Genomic DNA, 21,067 nt, shown 5'->3' with positions numbered 1-21,067 from the left:
GCACGACTCTCACACATTGCTAGGGACATTTGAGGCTCATGCTCAACAATTCTAGGCAGGAATTATGCATATTTCTACGGGTTACTTGAAGCATGTAAAGAGGGACCCCGCTTGCTACGGGAACTTAATCCTTACTCAACCCGCTTGCTACCCATACGGGAACTCCACATAAATATCCGCTGTATGTAAAGATATTGATTCGACTCGAATAATAAGCGATGAACAAGGTTTGTGACAAATGAATATTAGAGGAACACGGTGATCACTGGGATTTCAAACTGGCTTTTCACCCTTTCGTTTTCGAGCTCGCGATTGATCCTAGTAAACATGTCAGAGGATTTTGTATTTTTGGAATACGTAATCTGAATGTAAAACGTGAAGCGTTTCGGATTTTCGATACATATCCAGTTTTGTTTCCCAGTATCAGTGAACTAGCGATATCCGAGGTGAAATTATTTGAACTCCTAATGACTTACTTTATAAACGGGCTTAGAGAGAGAATAATTCAAATATTGAAACCAATGTAAAGGAATGTATTAACCTTTTTTGTATTTCGTGTTGTAACTGTTGACTTCAACATCGTTTCCGTAATCTGTGCGGACTGCTTTACACAAAAAGTTCACTTTATGAATAGAGTAGATCCTATTAATCGGGTCGCTTAAACGATCAAATCTTTATCGCAGTTAAAACATTTGTTGATCCATTCGATAAATTGTATTAAAATCCTAATTAAACGTTTAATACGTTTTTCCTTACATGTGTGCTTCGGAAATGGAGATTGAATTGGAAATGCGTAGAAAATGTCAAGGAGTAGAGATTTACCACGAATTTTTAGGAGTACGAGAATATGTAGAAAATACAAATAAAATGTGTGAAGAATGCGCAGGAAATGATATTAATAAGATTAAGTTTAATACGATTTTAAAATGTCTGTAATATAATTGGATTTGTTCAACGAAACCGGTCACACTTGTCTTAAGTTATGTACCCACCAATAAGATATTGGATAAGAGACAATAATTGGATGAATATTTATAAAATATTTCGGTATGGAGGGAACTCATTAAGAATCTGTGACTTAGACTAGTTTGAAGATTTTGCCATACACAAAACTGCTGTTCGTGATCTCATTAGTATAAGCATCCACCGCAATTCACTACATTCAAGCACACTCTACAAGAACACACTCATCAAACTGATCCCCTTTTATCATGAATGATTCATAAGTATAAGGCAATCTAAAAGAAAAACATCAACCAAAAACAAATTCAAGAAAGCTCCCCTTAATCGACCAATCGAAAAAACAAAATGCAAGCAACATTACTGTTTTCACTAATTAAAGATAATAATGATGATAAAAAGAGAAGTATTGAGAGCAAAAAAAAAATAAAAAAATAAATAAATAAAATAAATAATTGAAGTTAAGTTAGAGTGTTATCAGGACAAGGACCATGACGCCATTTTAAGTACTCCATTCAATTTCATTTCCTCCTCCTCTTATTTTCAAAGAATAAAAAGAAAGAAAGATGGAGGTTGGACTATAAGATTGTAGATACATGTTAAGATATTGAACGGAAAGGTGGAGAAGAGAGGAAAAAAAACGAACCTATCAACAAAACTTTAGCAAAGGACGGCAGAAAAAAGGACGAAAGCAATTAACGGCGTTGAAGCGTTTCCTTGGAACGACTCTTCGGACAAATGTGTTTTTCTTGTTTCGGGTAGAAGAACATTAAAGGAAGGATGTCTCCTCTCCTTCTTCCTCGTATTCCAGGCCAGTCATTCTTACTTCTCCTTGTCTCATCCTTACAAACACACGCAACCATTTCGTCCGATTTTCAGTTATTACCAGTTAAGGTTATATTTCTAACTCTTCATACCACTCGACATCCATTTTTTTTTTGTGTATGTGTTGTTTTTGGATTCTTCCCATGTGATTCTGTTTATATATTTCAAACTCATTTCTATTTTCCTTGTTTCGTAGCAATGTCTTTTGTTCAATCCCGCTATTATTGTTTGTTCCCTCAGGATAAAAATATTCTCATCATACGATATAACGGGATACAAGAATGGGACGACTTTTTTTCGGTTTTCAATATCAAGGTATTCCTTTTGGCTTTATGAATATTTATTTTTCGTTTCGGTTGGCTTTTCAATGCTTGAAATGTTTTTGTCGTACATAAATTCGAGTGAATGGTGATCGTGGATTGCCTTTTCACATATCTTCTGTTTTGAGTATAAAAGTTTAATATTAATTAATTTTCGTTGGAAAATTCAGCACATCTAAAATGATTTTATTTGAGAAACTACATGTTTGTTCTGTGAGTGGGATTTCAGGAACTTTTTTACGCTTGCGGCTCCCTCTGGAAGTAAGCTAGGGTTTAAAAATACGTACTCTGAGTGGTTTTTAACTTATCCGAACACAGTCAAATTTTCAGGATATCTAAATGAGGATACTTTCAAACCCTGGAACTGTGAATGGTAGAACGCCGATCCTCGCTGAGTGTAGGTTCAGCTGATAGCTTCTTCATCCTATCAATGCCTATTAATGCGCTAAGCGAATGACTTTAGCAGGGTGTAATGGAAAATACCGTAAATTTTCTGTCGCCATTTTCGGACGAGAAAAATACAATGGATCTAGGAAAATCAAGTGAAACTACACGGTAGGAGCTATGCATTTTTCCGGGTATAATGCCAGAATAGTTATATAAAACAAGTGAATATGATGTTATAAGTGTGATGATTGAAGTGAAAATATTATGAAAACGAGATATGATTTCTCGATTAGAAATATATATACGTATCTACCACCATATCTGCAATATTATCATGATGAATATTTACACGTGAAACACTAGTATTATGCTAATATCGTTAAATTCTGAATATGATTGATTAAGGAGACCATGGGGGGGGGGAGAGATTTATACAAATGAAAAATAATAATAATTCAATTTTCGACCACCAGATGAAAAGTGGAATTTTTAGTATTTGATTCTCCCCCCCCCCCAAGTTTCAATGGAGTGCGTATTTGTACATCCTCCCTGGGGTAGCTATAATTATTTTTGCAATATACATACATCTATGCAACGGCAGCACTGGCGGACGTACTCCATTGAAACCTGATAAATAACAATTTGTTATATGGACCATGGGAGGGAAAAGGAAATAAAAGATGTCAAATGGCGGTCGAAAATTACGAACTATTTATTATTGCGTAAATCTCTCTCCCATTTTGTCATTAACAGTTTACGATCAGGGACGAAATACTGCTTTCAAAAGCAAGCAGAATGAATTTAAAACTACTCTGTTTTCCTTCGTCTCACCTCATCATCGCGGAGCTTTGTTGTAAACCGATGTATATTTTTCTTCTTTATTTTTTCTATGCCCTAATAGTGATTTTTTTCTACATATGATTCATCTCTCTACTATATACATATGAGAGGTTATAAGAGGCAATAGGGTTAAGATTCTGAAACATGGTTGTATTGGGTAAGTCAGTTAATGAGGAAAACTAGTCAGAGGGTACGGAAATTTTATTTACAAACACCCTGTATATTTTGACTCAAGGATTCTCAGTGCTTCCTTAAATACGTACATGTTGGTGGTGATCCTTAAACTGATTTCAATACACAGGGTGTTAGGACTGAAGATTTCCAAAAGCAATCGCTTATAGCGAGAGAATCACCCAGAGTGGTTAATTAGATCTAGTCGTTTTGTGCCACTCAAATTGTCAGAGTTGTGGCCAACTGATAGCTGAGAATCACACTTCCGACAAACAGTACCGATAGTTGAAGCACTAATTACGCGACTGACATATGAATCCCCTGAACTAGAGTATCGTGAGGAAATTTTAGAGTGAAATATGAAGCGAAAGATTTTCACGAGAGAGTAGTAATTTGATGGATTGTAATTTATCAATAAGATCCTTCAGAGATTCAGCAAGAGGATTAATCATCTTCTTGAATCACTCTTGATATATGATCAGTTTGATTCCAGTGCTTCGATAGTCAACACCTGCATCATTCGGCAGATATCTGTCATAATCTCAGTTGTGGCACAGAAGAAATTCTTGAACAATTTTCTGTTTCTTTCCTTCTCATTTTCATGCAATAGCGTTGCGATGAAACGAGCTTCTACAGATTTTTCAGCAATCTATCAACACTTGTAATTTTTCTTTGAAGAGCTTCAATCTTATATTATGAGCCGCTGTACGGTCGTGTGGACATCGTGTTGGAATATCACCATGAGTATCAAGGTTCAAACCCCGTTTACGCCACAGTGGTATCGGCTGAAGGAGGTTTTCAAACTTCAAGCGGGTCAAGCCGGTGTCCCATTTAAAGAAATATATTGGGCGCGAGTGGCGCAGTGGTAAGATGCTCGTTTGCATCCATGAATGAAGACGACAGTCAGGTCTACGAGTCGGTCTTCGGGAACAGAAATGGAAAGTTCTTTCCTCAGGTGACCGCCTATTGAAGGCGCCTTAATATGCTCTAACCGGAAGTCCGCTCTGCCCAAACCCAGGACAGAAATAATATTTCTTATATTATAACATGGCTTTCTCTAGAGAAATTTCCAATTCCACTAAAAACTGGATCGTTGGTAAATTGCTGTAAGGCGATAAGGTTGGAGTCGGTGAGCAGTGAAAAGGAAAGTATTTTTCAAACCAGACATCCACCTCGTCCATATTTCTCCGCGATGAGAAACGGACGTGGGTCGGAAGCCCTGTGATGCGATACCGGCCGGTGTTCGACCGCTGGTCTTGGTGGCTGGCGAGGCTTTCCTTTTTCCAACATAGCCCAGCCGTGAGGTCACCTGCTTATATCCCACAAGGGAGAGAGCGGATGCCAGGTTTGATGTTTGAATATTTCTCCGCGGAATTTCTAACGAATTGGTACATTGTTATGTTGGAATATGGATGTTTGTTTTGTGAAACTGACGTAAAGTTTATTTCTGTGCAATGTTTTTTATGTGTAGAGTGTGCTACCATCTTCCATCAACACTTCTAACCATAAATGAAGTGTAATGATTGAAGATTTTATCGTCGAAATCCTGTTTTTCTCAGTGGCGAGACTTTAAAACGGGGATAATGGCATTAGCACCTCGAAGTTGGGAACCACAGGCAACCAACTTCAGCCGACAACTACCACTATGGTGACGGTGTGGTTTGAACCTGGGTCCTCGAAATGCGAGTTCGTCACTATGACCACTACCATGTAGCGATACTACTGAAAGAATCTGAAAAATTTCACGGATCCACAGAACATCCATTGATACATGAAGCAAATATCTTATTGGCTTTGCCTGGATCGCGAAAACAAAACACCGGTCAAAAATTTATATATTCGATATTTTGTCACAATGATTCACCAACTAATGCATATCCTTCAAAGCAGGCCTACCAATATTGCTTTGAAAATGAGTAAGGTGCACAAAATGTTCAACTAGTAATAACATGTCTTAAAGGCATGCAAACATTTCGTTTTTCATTATCATTAACTGGTGGAAACTCGTATTTATTTACTTTAAGCAAAATATCGATTTCACTTTTTAAAAAGAAATGTCGCATTCAACATGTATTGGGAAGTAGCCAAGCAGTTTTCTTGCCAAGTTCGGTGTTAAGGATGAGGAAAATCTCTTAATAGCTTGGAGATATATATCTATATAAAAGAAAATCATATAAATTTTGTTTTTACATCTTCCGAAAACATTTCATTGATCTCCTTTAGCTGTGGAAACTAAAAATACACATGGAGAGAAAAGTGAGACATACGAAGAAATCCTTTTTTGTACGTGTATTATTGCAACAATAATCGAATAATTAGGTTTAGTTTAATTTAAATATACTCAAAAATTACATTAAAACACATATTTAACATCAAATTATTAATTTTAATGATAACAAGAGTTGCATAAGTTGTTGCGCATGAGCTTATCCTCTTAGAAAAGAACTCTTTGTAAAGAAGATTTGAATTTAAATTAATTATTTTAGGTTTGAAGTAATCCAACTACACACTCGAATAATTACTACTCATCGATTACATTGATGAAAATAAAACTATTTTAACTATTTTAACAAAACTATTTTTTAAAATTTTTTTCTTAATTTTTTTCCCAGTCTATCAACTCAGACTCAATAAACATGGATATGTGATTTATCAAAATTCAATAAAATGTGGATTTCCCTGTGCCTCCGGATCAATGAAATCTGCAGAAAATATCAGAAGTGAACAAATTTCGATATTTATTCAGTAAATTGACGATAGTTTTGAGGTGAAGCTTTAAATAAGAAATTAATGATGGGGGGGACTCCTTGTTCATACGAAATGGAGCTCTACAACGGATCAAAAGACGTTGAACAGTTTCCTCTTTCGGGATGAAAGGCTTGATTCAATTTAGCGTCAATTATGTAGCTTCTAAAGGGAAACGGAATCAAGTTTAATTTTCACTCACAGAAGAGTTAACTCGAGTAAAATCACTCTTCTCCTTTTCCAACAAAGAGGATCGATTCCCCTTTGGAAATGATATCAGGACTTAAAAAGACTCTTTTCAACTCAAATTTCAAAAGTAATGTGTTTACTCGAACGTTTCGTGTGTAAGGATAGGTAGGCACGTCAGGTAGTGATTCCCTCATTTTTGTGCCCCTCAGCAAGATCATTTCCATGTCGTTGAGAACTAATTAGAATCAAAAACAAAAATTCATCGTCGTCTAACGCTTTCACGCCTCTTGTAGGACTTCAATAGCGATTCAACCAACCATAAATGTTTTACGCTGTGTAACCTTCTAAAATATTAATATTTTATTCCACAACATTTTTTTATTTTATATTTTGTAAACACAGTATAATTATATTTTTGAGATCGTTTTTGAAAATAATAATAATAATAATAACACGGCTGACAGTTGAAGCACTGAAATAGATTGATGGTTATGATCATTATTTATAAAATATGCAACAACTTTTGTGCTGAAAATTTTGTATCTAGGTTATGGCATTAGTAGTGACATTTATATATAACTCATATTATATAAAAATATAAAATAAAAATTACAAAGATGCATACACAAATTTACTATAGATATGACAATCACACTGTTCTGAGTTAAATCAAAGTCATTTCGGCGGTACGCACACGGGAACGAATTAATGCTGCAACGTGCGCATGGTGACCAACATACCCAATTCATAATAAACTGGACGCGAGGTTTCAAGCGAGCCTTTTTTTCCTTCAGTAGCTGCATTAAAGGTCATTATCTTCACAGTACTGTTAAAAATCTGTAATTCTTGCTCATAAACGCATTTTGCATAAGATTGGTGATTTAGTGTCTAGCAGCGTCATGCATGTTTTCGCGTGAATTTCAAATTTCTTCCGAAAAGGTTGGTTCAAAACAAATCACCGGTCTCTATAAACTCAAAATGTGGCGGTGAAAGACCACTTTGGCTTACTAAAACGGAGCAGAAGAATAAATTGTCCAGGGCAACCGATAATATAAGTAATAAATTATTTTCTAGCGGCCATGACACGCAACTTATAGTGTTGGAAAACGGTTGAAGAGTACGAATAACGCTATTTCAACAAAAAAAACCCCGAAAAAAACTCCAGGGAATAGCAAGTATGACCTTTCTTAATTCAATACAAAAGAAACTTCCCCCCTGTTCTTTATTATTTATATTAAACAAACATTAGGGCACGTCCTAGACTCTGAATTTTCACTCATGCTGCCGAGTCAGGCCGAAACATATAACATTGTCTCGCATATTATGCGAAAGTTTCATCCGACATCCACTCATCAAGTGTTCAGTATTATAACTTCGCAGTGCATAAACATCTGTAACACCATCCTCCCCTGCTGCGCTTATGCCCAAGCATTCCCGGTCAAAAAATACTCTGAAAAGTACTACGCCAATTCAACTCACTCAAACAAGGGAAGACTGTCTACATTAGTAGATCTCTAACTTACATGAAGTAATCCTTCTTTGAAAAAAAAATAAAAATACATAATATATTAAATGAAATCTAAATTACATTAACAATATAAAAAACGGGAGTTTCAAGGACAAACAACAGCATATACACAATTATTTAGATAATCAGTCAATTTTAATATATTCGTAGTCGCGCAACGATACGAAAATACTGTTTTCAACATGTATGAAAAAACCTCAAACATCACTTTAGTAAATTAATTTCAAGAATTCAATAAGCAAAGAATGGCATACATATAAAGCAAAAACTTAGCTCTACATACAATTAAATATTACTGGGAACGAGTTTAGACTTTTTTTTCGCAGAATTTTTAGTTTAAACATGAAATATGACACACACAAAAAAACTAATCCCATTCGAAAAAATTTCAAAAACGAAACTTCGGGAACAAAAACAAAATTGAGAACGTGATTAAATACATATATTAAAAGTAACGCAAGAATTTTGTGATGAATAGCCGTTTTGTGAGAAATGCAAATGTAATTCACTTCCGAATCGCCAGAGGATATGCAAGTCCGTCAGAGAATTTTTAACATTAATATTTTATGGTTTCCCGAGCTGCAATCGCGGACTTCCGTTGAAACGTCTCTGACAAATTACGTGGCATCCACGTATGGCTGTAATTAATTTGAGCAACTGGAACAACGCCAGGAAGCTTTCATTTATTTACTTTGTCATTTTGTTCTCTTCTCTCTCTCTCTCACTCCATCTTGTATTACCACGGGGGGTTGCCGTTTGAATAAAAGCTCTACTTTGAACACAGTGGCTGGGAAATCCCAGGTGGGATCACTTGTGTATGTGGTGTGGGGAAACACTTTCACTGCGAATCGTATGTGTATGCTGATGCGCACGTCTCTCTCTCTCTCTGTGAAAGGCAAAATATTCCGGTAAATTTTGAAATGTGACTACGATGTTTCATTATTGCGAGATTAATGAGAAATATTTGGTTAATAACTTTAATTTACGTCTTTCTAAGCCACTAAATGAAAAGGTTTTACGCAATTTAATTACGTATTCAAGGTAGTCGTCAGTATAGCTCGTTCTATACGACAGTCAGCAAAGCTCTTTAAAAATTGATGATGTTTTGCGATGGTTTTCGTCTCGAGGGAATAGGTTATGATATTTCACGGCTTTCACTCACTGTTGCTTACAGATTAGTACTATTTCTGGTCTTTGATTTTAATTCCCGGTTGAGTTATTGTTTGTATAGCCGACGAGAAATACCGATTTTTCAAGTAAAAATTTATACAAATGTTACTTTTTTATGTTATTCATCGAATCGCTTCGTGTATTCTTCAGTAATTAGCGTCACAGTAAGTTATTTAAATTGCAACTACGTCAGCAATTTTATTCCCATGCTGTTATTTCTCTAGGAGTTGAGATACACATGCATAAATAATTTCAAAATCAGCAACTAATTATAAATATTGTAAAATAACTTCACAATCATTTGGCTGTACTTATCAGGAAAGAAAGAATGAAAATTAAATATTCCTTAATATTAATGAATTGCGCCATTGCAGGCAAACTAATTAAGACTCTGATTCTTAAGAGCAACATTATGGCTGAAGAAAAATGTATTCAACCATTGTATGCTTCCACAGAACTGACAAATTGAGCTGAAACATGGACATTCGCAAGCAAAACTACTTAAGGACTACAAATTGCACAAAGCAGCATGGTAACATGTATACTGGACATCACAAGGAGAGATAGAAAATGGAAATATGCTTGGACATATTGCAAGACAGGACGCTAGATTAACCACAAGTATTCTGGACTGGTACCCTTCCTCCACTCCATGGGGGTAAACGTCCCGGAAGATGTAGACAAACACGTTGGAGCGATGAGATCCGAATTCTTGTTAGAGCCAACTGAAGGGCAAGAGTGTCAGACAGAATGGGACGGACCAAGCACGACCAGGCTCTGTTGCTTGCCCGATTTCAGCTTATTGTCTCAGGGGGCGTGTTCGTGCCGGAAAAAAATTCAGAGTTGCGAGGACAAAGAAAGAAAGAGAAAATAATTGGGGGCCCCTATCATGGGACGTACAGAACCCATAGTAGTGTATGTGCATTCGTATACAATTACCAAAATCATGTGCGACGTCATACATATATATACGAAGAAAATCAGGTTATAAAATGACTACGGCGGCCCCTGTTTTTGGATATCTTGAGGATTCTTTGACGATATGCATTTCAAAATCATAAGATTGATTAAAATTTTAAAAAAATTAAAGGAGACCAACATCCAGCAATGGTATGAAAATGGTCTATGACGATGATGAAGTACTATAAATGTGCGTATAAAGGAAATCAAATCCCTCGTCCTCCACCTTTGAACGAATGAACTGATTTTTCGTCCAAGGTAACATTTAGTAGTTCAGGATAAGGAACAGTGATTGGCTATATATATATAGCGGTAATATTGACGACATGCCTTCGCTCAAATATGGTGGATCAGTGAACCTCGGATTCCATTGAGCTCTAAGTATGAACATACTTGCAGAAAATCCTCTTAAAAACTTGTAAGTATACCATTCACGGGCATCGTTTATGTCTATGTCAGAAGAGCATCGTGTCAAGTTCGTGTACACTTCCTTAGATGGTTGGGAAGAATTAATTGATTTATGACCATTATATACCATAACATAATTAATGAACTCGTCTAAGATAACATCCAAGATAATTCATAGGCCTACTCCTGCGCTTGACTCATTATTTATGATATTCCCACCAATATAATATTCCTCATGAAAGGTGATACCTAAGTCATTACTTATATTCAATTCACTATATATGTTACGGCCAATGTCCGAATCGCGCGTGTTGGCCGAGAGATATGGCTAAAGTCCGATTACACTGTTCTACAAGGAAAAAAATTCTGATATAGAAGCATTTGTTTCTAAAAGTTTTTGATACGGAAAATCCAAATGTGAAAATATAAATTTGTTTTCAGACAAAATTTGTTTTTTTAGTAATTCAACAATATATGTCTAATTCAACCACTATACAGTAGCTATACATAAACTATTTCACCCAGACTGAAAAATTACTTATTATATAAATACTAGCCATAAAACCCGGCACAGCCCGGGTTTTCTTCAATTATGGGAGGATTGAAAAAGTTATTGTTTAAAAGTAAAATTGTTGTTAAGGTTAAACTGTTATGCTGCAGCATTAAAGAAGGCACACCATTGTAAAGGCATGTGAATGTCTTAAACCCATTGTTTGAGAACCACGGTAACCAAAGTAAACACTCCGAAAGTGAATGTTGCAGCCCAGGAACAATTGTTGCCCAACGGTTTTTCACCCATTTCGGGCATTTGACCAGCTCTGATGAACTTTCAAAGTAGTCTGTCGTTGAATTCGGGTACAATTTCGTATATATTCAAAACGTGGAAATTCAAATACTAGCCGAAGGAATGGAGACTTTTTATAGCTGCCTCAAAATATAGTCTAAAGGGAACGTAATGCTCTCTCTTCGAGATGCCTGTACGAATATGGCCCAAATCACACGATATTTTGAAACATATGTTCGAATTAGTAAAATACAATGGACTCAAATGGAAAATATGCAGTGATTAGAAAGTAGCTTCTCCATTATATTAGTTATGCAACAAGACTACATCAAAATTTGGGTGTTTTCTGCGGGGGGGGGGGGGCGATAGAGACACGACAGGAATCGCAATTAAAGAAGAAAGAGTCGACTTAAACGTGAATGGAAATTAGGGAGAAAAAACCAAGAAGAAATTAGTAGCCAGTGACAATGTCACGCTGTCTCTCTTCACATCAAGCTGTCTTATAAAACAGTTTCAAAAGTGTAACCTTGATTTTGGCCGCAAAAATTGAACTAGTCATTTCTAATAATTATTGGAAATGATTAGTATTTTTTAATACTTTGGCCGGCAGTTTCGCGAATTGACTGGGGATCCCTGGCTGAAAATTGATGAGCTGATGCGTGGAAGTCCAGTAGGCGGCCTATCTATCGCTTCTGATTTCACGATGGCGTGCCCATGCTAATAGAAAATAATTCGACTATAATTATAAAGTTGATAATAAATATTAAAAAAAAGATTATTTTATCATGTTTTTTTTCGACTTTCACTGATCACTCCATGCCATGTCGTAAACTGGTTGGTCAAAGCCCGGAATTAAGAAAAAATCGGAAATCGGATGGTAATTTCACAATGAAATTTGCCAATACGCGATATGACCGGCCAATATGAAGCGAAATCGACCAAAACTCAAAATGGCTGGCCACCTCGAGAACTGGTCCATTTCGGGCTTTGGATAAAACATGTACACTCTTTAATATATTTATTTCTGATATGAGAGAATAAGTGAAAAGAAATGAATGACATTAAAATAGCTCGACTACGACTCGAATGACTCTAAATGACCTTCCTGAATGATTAAAATTCCATCTCGTCACGTTACAGTCATATTAAAATAACGAAAGTATGCAAATTATTATCATTTACTACACCGAAAACTAGGCACCGTCTTAGTTTTGCATTTTTCCCATCTACCTTCAGCGGCAGTAGTGGCCTTCGATTTTGTATTTGCAGTTACTTAAGGTATTATGTATCAACGCAGGTGGAAATGAAAAAACTTTGGCAAAAAAACAATTTGTATCGAATGCTTCAATTGAAATGGCAAATTTCTGAGAATGGAAACTATTAAGAATGTCAAAATTTATAATTTACAGCATAGGATTAATTAAGGTAGAACGCACATTATAGACCAAAAACACATTCGATATTTTTTTAGGATGTTGGATGAATCGGGTGACAAGAGTGTTTCCGAAATCATTCGTCATTGAAGCATCATTACATTTTTACTTTGTTTTGTTTATGAAGCTGCTTTGTAAGCCATTTATTGAATTTATGTCACCCTAGAAAACGTTCCATTTTAAGGTCATTTTTTGAAGCAAGTATGAAATTTTAATGTTTGATGTCGTACGGACATAATGATTATGTCCGTGCGTAGGTAGAGCTATCTTGCAAGGCTGAGGATGTCGCAAATTCTATTGCAAATGTGATGAACAGCAATAAAAGCTACCGCCAAGCAGAAAAATAATTTGGGGTTCTAAAACTTCTATAATTTATAATATAATCCACGGAAAGAAAACCTCCAATGATTGTAGCTGGGAAAGGCCGTTCCCGGCTTTCTTCACTTCAAGTTCAAAGTCAAATTGTGAAATCTTTGCTAGCAAGATAAAAAAAAAATATGGCCCTGTGATAAGGGAGAACTTTGTCAGCTAGTTGGGGATTATGTTGAAGTTAAAGGCTTAGAAAACCCTTTGTTTTTAAAAACTGGGTGAAGACAGGTATTACGCGTTTATGAAAATAAATCCTTGTCTTCCCTTCAAAAAGCCTGAAAATACTCAGAAAAATTCGGGGCAACAAGACCATTTGTATGAAAATCTAGACCTCCCGGTTTAGGTCACTGAAATAAATGAGCACGTAGGAGAACCCATACGACAGGAGAATATATATTTTTTCCTTAAAATTTGTTATTTCTTTATTTACACAATAACATGACAATCTCGAAGAGAGAGAGGTAGGACTTACATATATAACAAGTTTGGCATTAAAGTATTTGGGATTGAAACAATAATCATATTTCTAGAAGTGAAAAAAGAAACCTTTCCCATATTCTCCAATTGACCCTACTCAACAATATTTATAATACACATAGTATCTGAATGATTATTATCATAGTAAAGTACGCACGAAAACAGAAATTATTCATCGTATCGTTATGACGAATGATAATAATAATGACATTAAAAAAGAGGAGAGATAATTAGACCTACCGTGTGCTTCGGCACCAGCAGGGAATATCATAATAAGCAGCAAACGGTAAAAGCATAGCTTGATTTTCTTTCTCTTTGCTGGGCCCATTTCTATTAGGGCCCAGTTGTTGAACGAGCGACGGTCACCGAACCACCACCAAAAATATCATATAAAGACGAACGAAAAAAAAAAATCAATAAATATCTTTTCCCTTTTTTGTTCTTACTCTCACGGATAAAAAAAAAAAATCCAATCCTTACTCAACTGTCTATTCAGAATTTAGAACCGTCATGATCATGACCACATCACATCGACACTGGTCATTACGCGAGTTAAAACTCACTGGAATTGTCGATGGAATGCGTGAATACGATGATAATATTCTAAATATCCAGAATGTTACGATAATTGGCTGGTGAAGAAGACGGAAATTATCATAGAGCACTTAATCAGACGTGATTGGATTTAAAGTAAATCGAAACCTGTCAGTTACGCCACTGTCTTTGTAAAGCTGGAAAAAAATCCACACACACAGTGGAGAACTTTCTCTGTAAAGGTTTACTAAGAAAATTCTCAACGTCTGTGTTGTTTTCTTCCCTTTCAACACACACACACACACACTCCAAGAGAAGTTAACTTTGCATCAAAGTTGTCATTGCCTTTTTTTTTTTTTTCCTCTGAGGTTCTCCAGAAAACTCCGTTTTGTTGAGCGCGACTTTCTAGCCGTGAGACGTGAATAGCTTTGCCTGTTTGGAATGGTGTGGTGAACATAGTGGGTGGCGATTGGGTCTCTCTCCTGCTAGATGGCGCTCTGGTGCAAAAGAGTTCCCCTTTCCCTGGAATCGGATTTTTGAAGGATACAGTCGTTATATATCCGCTCCCGAATTCCTTCCTATCAGGATCATCAATGGTATGGAACAGGGTTGTTCAAAGTATAGCCCGCGGGCCACGTCTGGCTCTCGGTGGTATATTTGGTCGTGCCCCCACGATCATTTTCAGAAAATGTTCAAAACTTTGAGAAAAGATAATTTCTAGCATTAATTGGTCGAAGAAATAATTTCGGAATTTCGATGAAAAATAATTTCGTGATTTTGATGAAAGAAATAATTTTGGAATTTCGATGAAAAATAATTTCGTGATTTTGATGAAAGAAATAATTTCGTAATTTTGATGAAAGAAATAATTTCGGAATTTGATGAAAGAAATAATTTCGTGATTTTGATGAAATAAATAATTTCGGAATTTTGATGAAATAAATAATTTCGGAATTTGATGAAAGAAATAATTTCGTGATTTTGATGAAAGAAATAATTTCGGAATTTTGATGAAAAATAATTTCGGAATTTTGATGAAAGAAATAATTTCGGAATTTTGATGAAAGAAATAATTTCGGAATTTTGATGAAAAATAATTTCGGAATTTTGATGAAATAAATAATTTCGGAATTTTGATGAAATAAATAATTTCGGAATTTTGATGAAATAAATAATTTCGGAATTTTGATGAAATAAATAATTTCGGAATTTTGATGAAATAAATAATTACGGAATGAATAAAAAAATAATTCTAGAATGAATGGTAGAAATAATTCTAGAATACATGAAAGAAATGATTCCAGAATTAATGAAAGAAATGATTCCAGAATTAATGAAAAGAAAATAATTCCAGAATAAATGAATGGAAGAAATAATTCCAGAATAAATGAATGGAAGAAATAATTCCAGAATAAATGAATGGAAGAAATAATTCCAGAATAAATGAATGGAAGAAATAATTCCAGAATAAATGAATGGAAGAAATAATTCCAGAATAAATGAATGGAAGAAATAATTCCAGAATAAATGAATGGAAGAAATAATTCCAGAATAAATGAATGGAAGAAATAATTCCAGAATAAATGAATGGAAGAAATAATTCCAGAATAAATGAATGGAAGAAATAATTCCAGAATAAATGAATGAAGGAAATTAGTTTAGAATAAATGAATGAAGGAAATTAGTTTAGAATAAATAAATAAATAATTGCAGAATGAATGCAAGAAAAATATCCGCAGAATAAATTAAAAGAAAATAATTCGATAATGAATGGAAGAAATAATTCTAGAATAAATGAAATAAATGATTCCAGAACAAATGAAAAGAAAATAATTCCAGAATGAATGGAAGAGATAATTCCAGAATGAATGGAAGAAATAATTCCAGAATGGATGGAAGAAATAATTCCAGAATGAATGGCAGAAATAATTTCAGAATGAGTGGAAGAAATAATCCCAGAATGAATGGAAGAAATAATTCCAGAATGAATGAGTGAAAGAAATTGGAGTTTAGAATGTATAAATAAATAATTCCAGAATGAATGCAAGAAAAAATTCTAGAATACATGAAAAAAAATAATTTTCGAACGATTGAAAGGAATAATTCGAGGATAAATGAAAGAAATGATTCCAGAAAAAATAAAAGAAATGATTCCAGAAAAAATAAAAGAAATGATTCCAGAAAAAATAAAAGAAATGATTCCAGAAAAAATAAAAGAAATGATTCCAGAAAAAATAAAAGAAATAATTCTAGAATAGAATTATTGAAAGAAATAATTCTAGAATAGAATTATTGAAAGAAATAATTCTAGAATAGAATTATTGAAAGAAATAATTCTAGAATAGAATTATTGAAAGAAATAATTCTAGAATAGAATTATTGAAAGAAACAATTCTAGAATAAATAAAAAACAAATAATTCTAGAATAAATGAAAAACAAATAATTCTAGATTAAATGAAAAACAAATAATTCTAGAATATATGAAAAACAAATAATTCTAGAATAAATGAAAAACAAATAATTCTAGAATAAATGAAAAACAAATAATTCTAGAATAAACGAAAAACAAATAATTCGAGAATAAATGAAAAACAAATAATTCGAAAATAAATGAAAGAAATAATTTGTGAATTTTTGAAAGAATTACTTTCAGAATTTGTGAAAAAACTATCATAGAAATCAGTAAGAGGAAAAATTTGGTAACTTTTGCTATAAATTATTTCACGATGTATAAATGAATTATTGCATACTTATTGAAAGACAAATCCTTTCAAGCTATATTGAGAAGGAAAATAATTTCAGAGATATCGAAATGAATACCTAAAGAATCATTTAAAATGGTTTCAGGTTATAAAATTAAGGTCGGTAAAAATTATTAATTTGAACGATAATTAATCAAAAACATTTTCAGAATCAGTGAGAAAAATTTATTTCAGATCTAGTGAAAATTGACAACATTAAAAAAAAAGAAATAATTTCAGATTAAATGTCTTCAATTATTTTTGTCCTAATTAATTCGGGGCTTCATTGGTGCCTCCTATTGAGATGTCACTAAACTACATGAGCTAGCGGCCGGCGGACTTCGCGGGAAATTCCAATTTGACCTATATATTGGAACTTAGGGTCCCGTGAGAGCTTTTAGGTGTTCTGTATGATCAAACAACACGGAACCCGTAAGAGATCCCGGAATCCAGAAAGCTTTTAAAGAAGAAAACTTGCTTGTTACTGATATTCGCAAAGCTGTTCTTTTTGTTCTGGTCATCTTAACACACTGGTCCCACCCGAGCACGGCACATGGATATTAGCTGCGTGGCACGGGTTAACTGCGATGAGGTCTGACGAACTGATCTATGACAATATAAATACGCAATTCATACGAGATGGTGCTTAAGTCCTTTTTTCAATTTGCCCTGGGTCTTTGATGTTGTTGAGGCGGCAAAAAGGACACAGTTTTTTTGTAATAAATATTTGAAATTTTGTTTGAAATCCAAGGAACAGTTTTATAACATGGAATTGTTCCACGGGAAATTTTTCGTTGTAAAACGATGATGAAGGCACAACTCTGACAACATAAATACATTTGGTCACGCTTACACATATATACACACGCGTACACAGTCCCCGGCATGACAATATCCGTTATAAATTCGGCAGAAGAATGCGTACGAGGTGGATTAGTAGTAGAATATCTCAACGGAAAATGTGAAAAACTAGTTTTTGTTTTTAGTTTTCAAAAACTCATTTGGCCATATTCCCAACAGGTGAAAGTCAATGATGTCCTCAACGTAAATTTCTCAACAAATCAACAGTAGTTAGGATTTGTCAATTTCATAGTTATTTTCAAGTTTAAGGCAGGTGAAACTAGCTTTGTGTCAAGAATGCCCCAAAGTTAAAAATAACATTTAGAATCTGAGTTATGTTTAGCCCTCTCGCAAAGTATAAGAAAACTTATCTTTGGGAGTTTCATCTCCTTCATTTCAAAAATGCGAAGCCAAAAATTTAAAATACGCTTTTTAAAGATGGTACTCAAGATCGATTGTACCGAAGTCGATTGTCGTGCAGCACGAACCATTTATAATGTGTATAAGTTTTAAAAGTGTCAAAAATGGTGTTATAGTTGCTTTCTAAGACAATTACAACTCGTCATACAGCTTTATTGACAGATGTTATTTTTGCAACAAAGTAGCGCTTTGCGGATTGAAACGTGCCTGTATACTGAATGAGTAGGCCTAAATAGTTGTTCTGCGACACTTTCGAAATATTTCTATCAGTGAAACCAAATTTTTAAATTTTTTTTCACATCACCCCTTTTTACAGACCATAATTATAGTTTGCTGTAAGTTTAATTGAACTTCAAAATTAAGGCACAGTTAATATGAAATGTTAACTTTCTGTTATAGATTTATTGGTTTCTACCCAAAGATCACAGTATCATCTGCAAAAAAAAAGAAAAAATTCTATGGATTGCAGTGTTAGAGTCCAAATATATCGTGTGCATTAATATGCCACATCATTAAAAGAAGGAAAAGAAACATATGAATTATCCAGTAAATAGAAATGAAGTGTGAGCTTCCTGAAGAATGGACATAGCAATAAGCACCATCACCGTAATTTATAAGTTCTCCCACTTACAGAAATATATAAAACATGTCTTTTTTCCCTCTCTCCCTTGAAACGACTACAGAAAACGAATTTCGAATCTCGAAGAATCATTCAAATGTACTTCATTAAAACCGGAGATGGAAATTCGGAAAGTTCTCGGAAGGGATAACACTGATAAAATAAGTTTATTAATTATGGATAACATAACGAGAACATATTTATTTTAGCTGAAGAAAAACGTTTTTGTTTTCTTCGATTCCAATTACGTATCTCGGAGTTTTGACCTCATTATCGAGGTACGATTCCTATATGTCTTGGGATTTTGTTTTTTCAAGCGAAATAGAATAACACACCGAGGTAAAGTAATGAAAGGATGTAAGCATAAAAAAAAAAGAACTTCATTATATCTGCGAAAGGAAAAATAATTAACCTGGATATTTATCATAACACGGCTATGATTTCGATGCAGGAAATATTGTTTCGAGGGGGATGAGGATTTGATTCGGCGTACATTTGGATGGAGATCTCCAGAAATGATAGAAAAATAATAATAATAATGATTTATAACAATACGATTGTGAGAAGATTATTCACGTAATGTATGCATTACCGGGAGAAATTATTTTACATAATGAATTAATATCGGGAAATCAAAATGGAAGTGATCATAAGAATGCAATAATTAAATGAAGTCTTACCGGGCTTCTTTTCAACAGAAGATTCATGGGGTGTTTTACGAGTGTCTGAACCAGTGTGTTTCAACCTATTATATGCGTGCGTGCGTGAGTGCGTGCGTGAGCATGAATGTTATTATATATACCCGGTATATACCATATATTCCAATTAGAATAAGTTTCCAAATAACGTGTAGTATTAAGATATGTCATTCATGAGTCAGGGTGTTGTACAGTTATTAAAGTAAAAATATAACTTTTATACAGCCCATGAGTACTGCAAAACCCAATTAGAAAGTTGTTGCCCTATCTTTCCTGAGAGTTGATGCCAACAAAAAAAATCCAATGTTCATAAGTGCAATATTCAATGAGATATTCGAATATGAAAAACGGAGGGAATTTGGGAGAAAACAGATCTTTAAATATCTTCAAATTTATTTTAAAAAAATGCGGAAAAAACCGTTTTACCTGCATTTATCTCTGTTTTTTCCCGAATTCCCTCCGTTTTTTGAATTCGAATATTTCACTAACTATTGCACTTGGTTGTGGACTTTTTTGAAATTAGGAGAGGCAGGACAAAAACGTTCTAATTGGGTTTTAAGGCACACGGGGAGTGTATAAAAAGCGATTTTTTTTAACGAACTTGGTGAAGTTTAGCGACAGGTGTGATGATTTGCCTAAGTGGCACCATGAGTATAAGTCGGATAGTCGTGAGCCGGATAGTCGAGATTAAATGTAATTCATAAACTAGAAAAGGGTAACAGAAAAAAAAAAGTAAGAGAAATGGCAAAATGGATCCCAATTTGGTAAGTAATAAATTTAAATTTTGGAATTGATTGATGGCGCATTTTGTGACATCACAAAAAAAACAATAATTATGATCTGAATTATTGCTTACATGCAGTGTCTATGAACATGGCTCGGATTTTGATGACCTGAAAACTTATAGAATATGTTCCATTAAAAAAAAAAAAGCATTTATGCTCTAAAAACCTTCAAATATGCAATAAAAACCTAAACGTACGCTTTTATACATATTATTATTAAATTCCGTTTTTTATACAGGAAATTACGGGAAATCTCAAATGATTGTCCAAAATGATGCCAAAAGCATACAAATAAAATTGGCAATTGTTGCTAATATCATCGGAAAGCACTAATCATTGTCAAAAGCGATCCCATAAGAAAGAACAATTGTCAATTATTGCTAATATTGCACAAAAAAATTACCAATGTGGAGTGAGATTTGGGGGAAAAAAACCTATTCATTGTTCTGCTGAAATATGCAATATAATGCTGGGAAATATGAAAATATGCCTCATACATTTTGAAACTCATGGGAAATACCTCAAATTTACTAAAAAAAATCATGAAAAAAATGCCTTAGAGTTGCTGAAGACCATGAATAATGCTCTATCGCGTAAAAATAGCAAAATATGCAAAGCCATAGAAATCCGAGACCTAATAATAAACAATATTAATGCTTTGAAGTCCAGAGTTTTTTTCCGCACTGCGTTATAACAATGCGTGGTTTATAGTGCCTCTTACGATATCAGGAAGGCCTTTGGATGTTTCTCCCTTTGCAGTTTTTATATAGCTTACCAGTTCAGCTGAGATGGCGAATTCACGGGAACTTATTCATTATTGCAAGATGTCGCTGTAATAATGAAGACCGTTGTTTCCTGATGCG

At 34.3% G+C, this 21,067-nt stretch overlaps 1 protein-coding gene across 2 annotated transcripts in view; it reads right to left on the bottom strand.

Annotated features, from left to right (window-relative positions):
- LOC149071754 (lachesin-like) overlaps positions 1 to 14,525 on the bottom strand; it is a 192,393-nt gene extending 177,868 nt beyond the window's left edge. For both annotated transcript variants that reach the window (XM_089247779.1, XM_089247780.1), the window contains exon 1: positions 13,807 to 14,525. In XM_089247779.1, coding sequence (XP_089103905.1) covers positions 13,807 to 13,894 — 88 coding nt within the window. In that variant the 5' untranslated portion in view covers positions 13,895 to 14,525. The remainder of the gene's footprint in view (positions 1 to 13,806) is intronic.
- Between the last annotated feature and the right edge of the window lie 6,542 nt (positions 14,526 to 21,067).

Source organism: Pholcus phalangioides, unplaced genomic scaffold, assembly GCF_987345545.1.
Source record: "Pholcus phalangioides strain wild (caught in Gottingen) unplaced genomic scaffold, Ppha-v1.0 ptg000018l_1, whole genome shotgun sequence".
In the NCBI taxonomy this organism is placed as follows: Eukaryota; Metazoa; Arthropoda; class Arachnida; order Araneae; family Pholcidae; genus Pholcus; species Pholcus phalangioides.
Note: the sequence above shows the minus strand (reverse complement) of the source record. Positions and strands in the feature narration are given on the sequence as shown.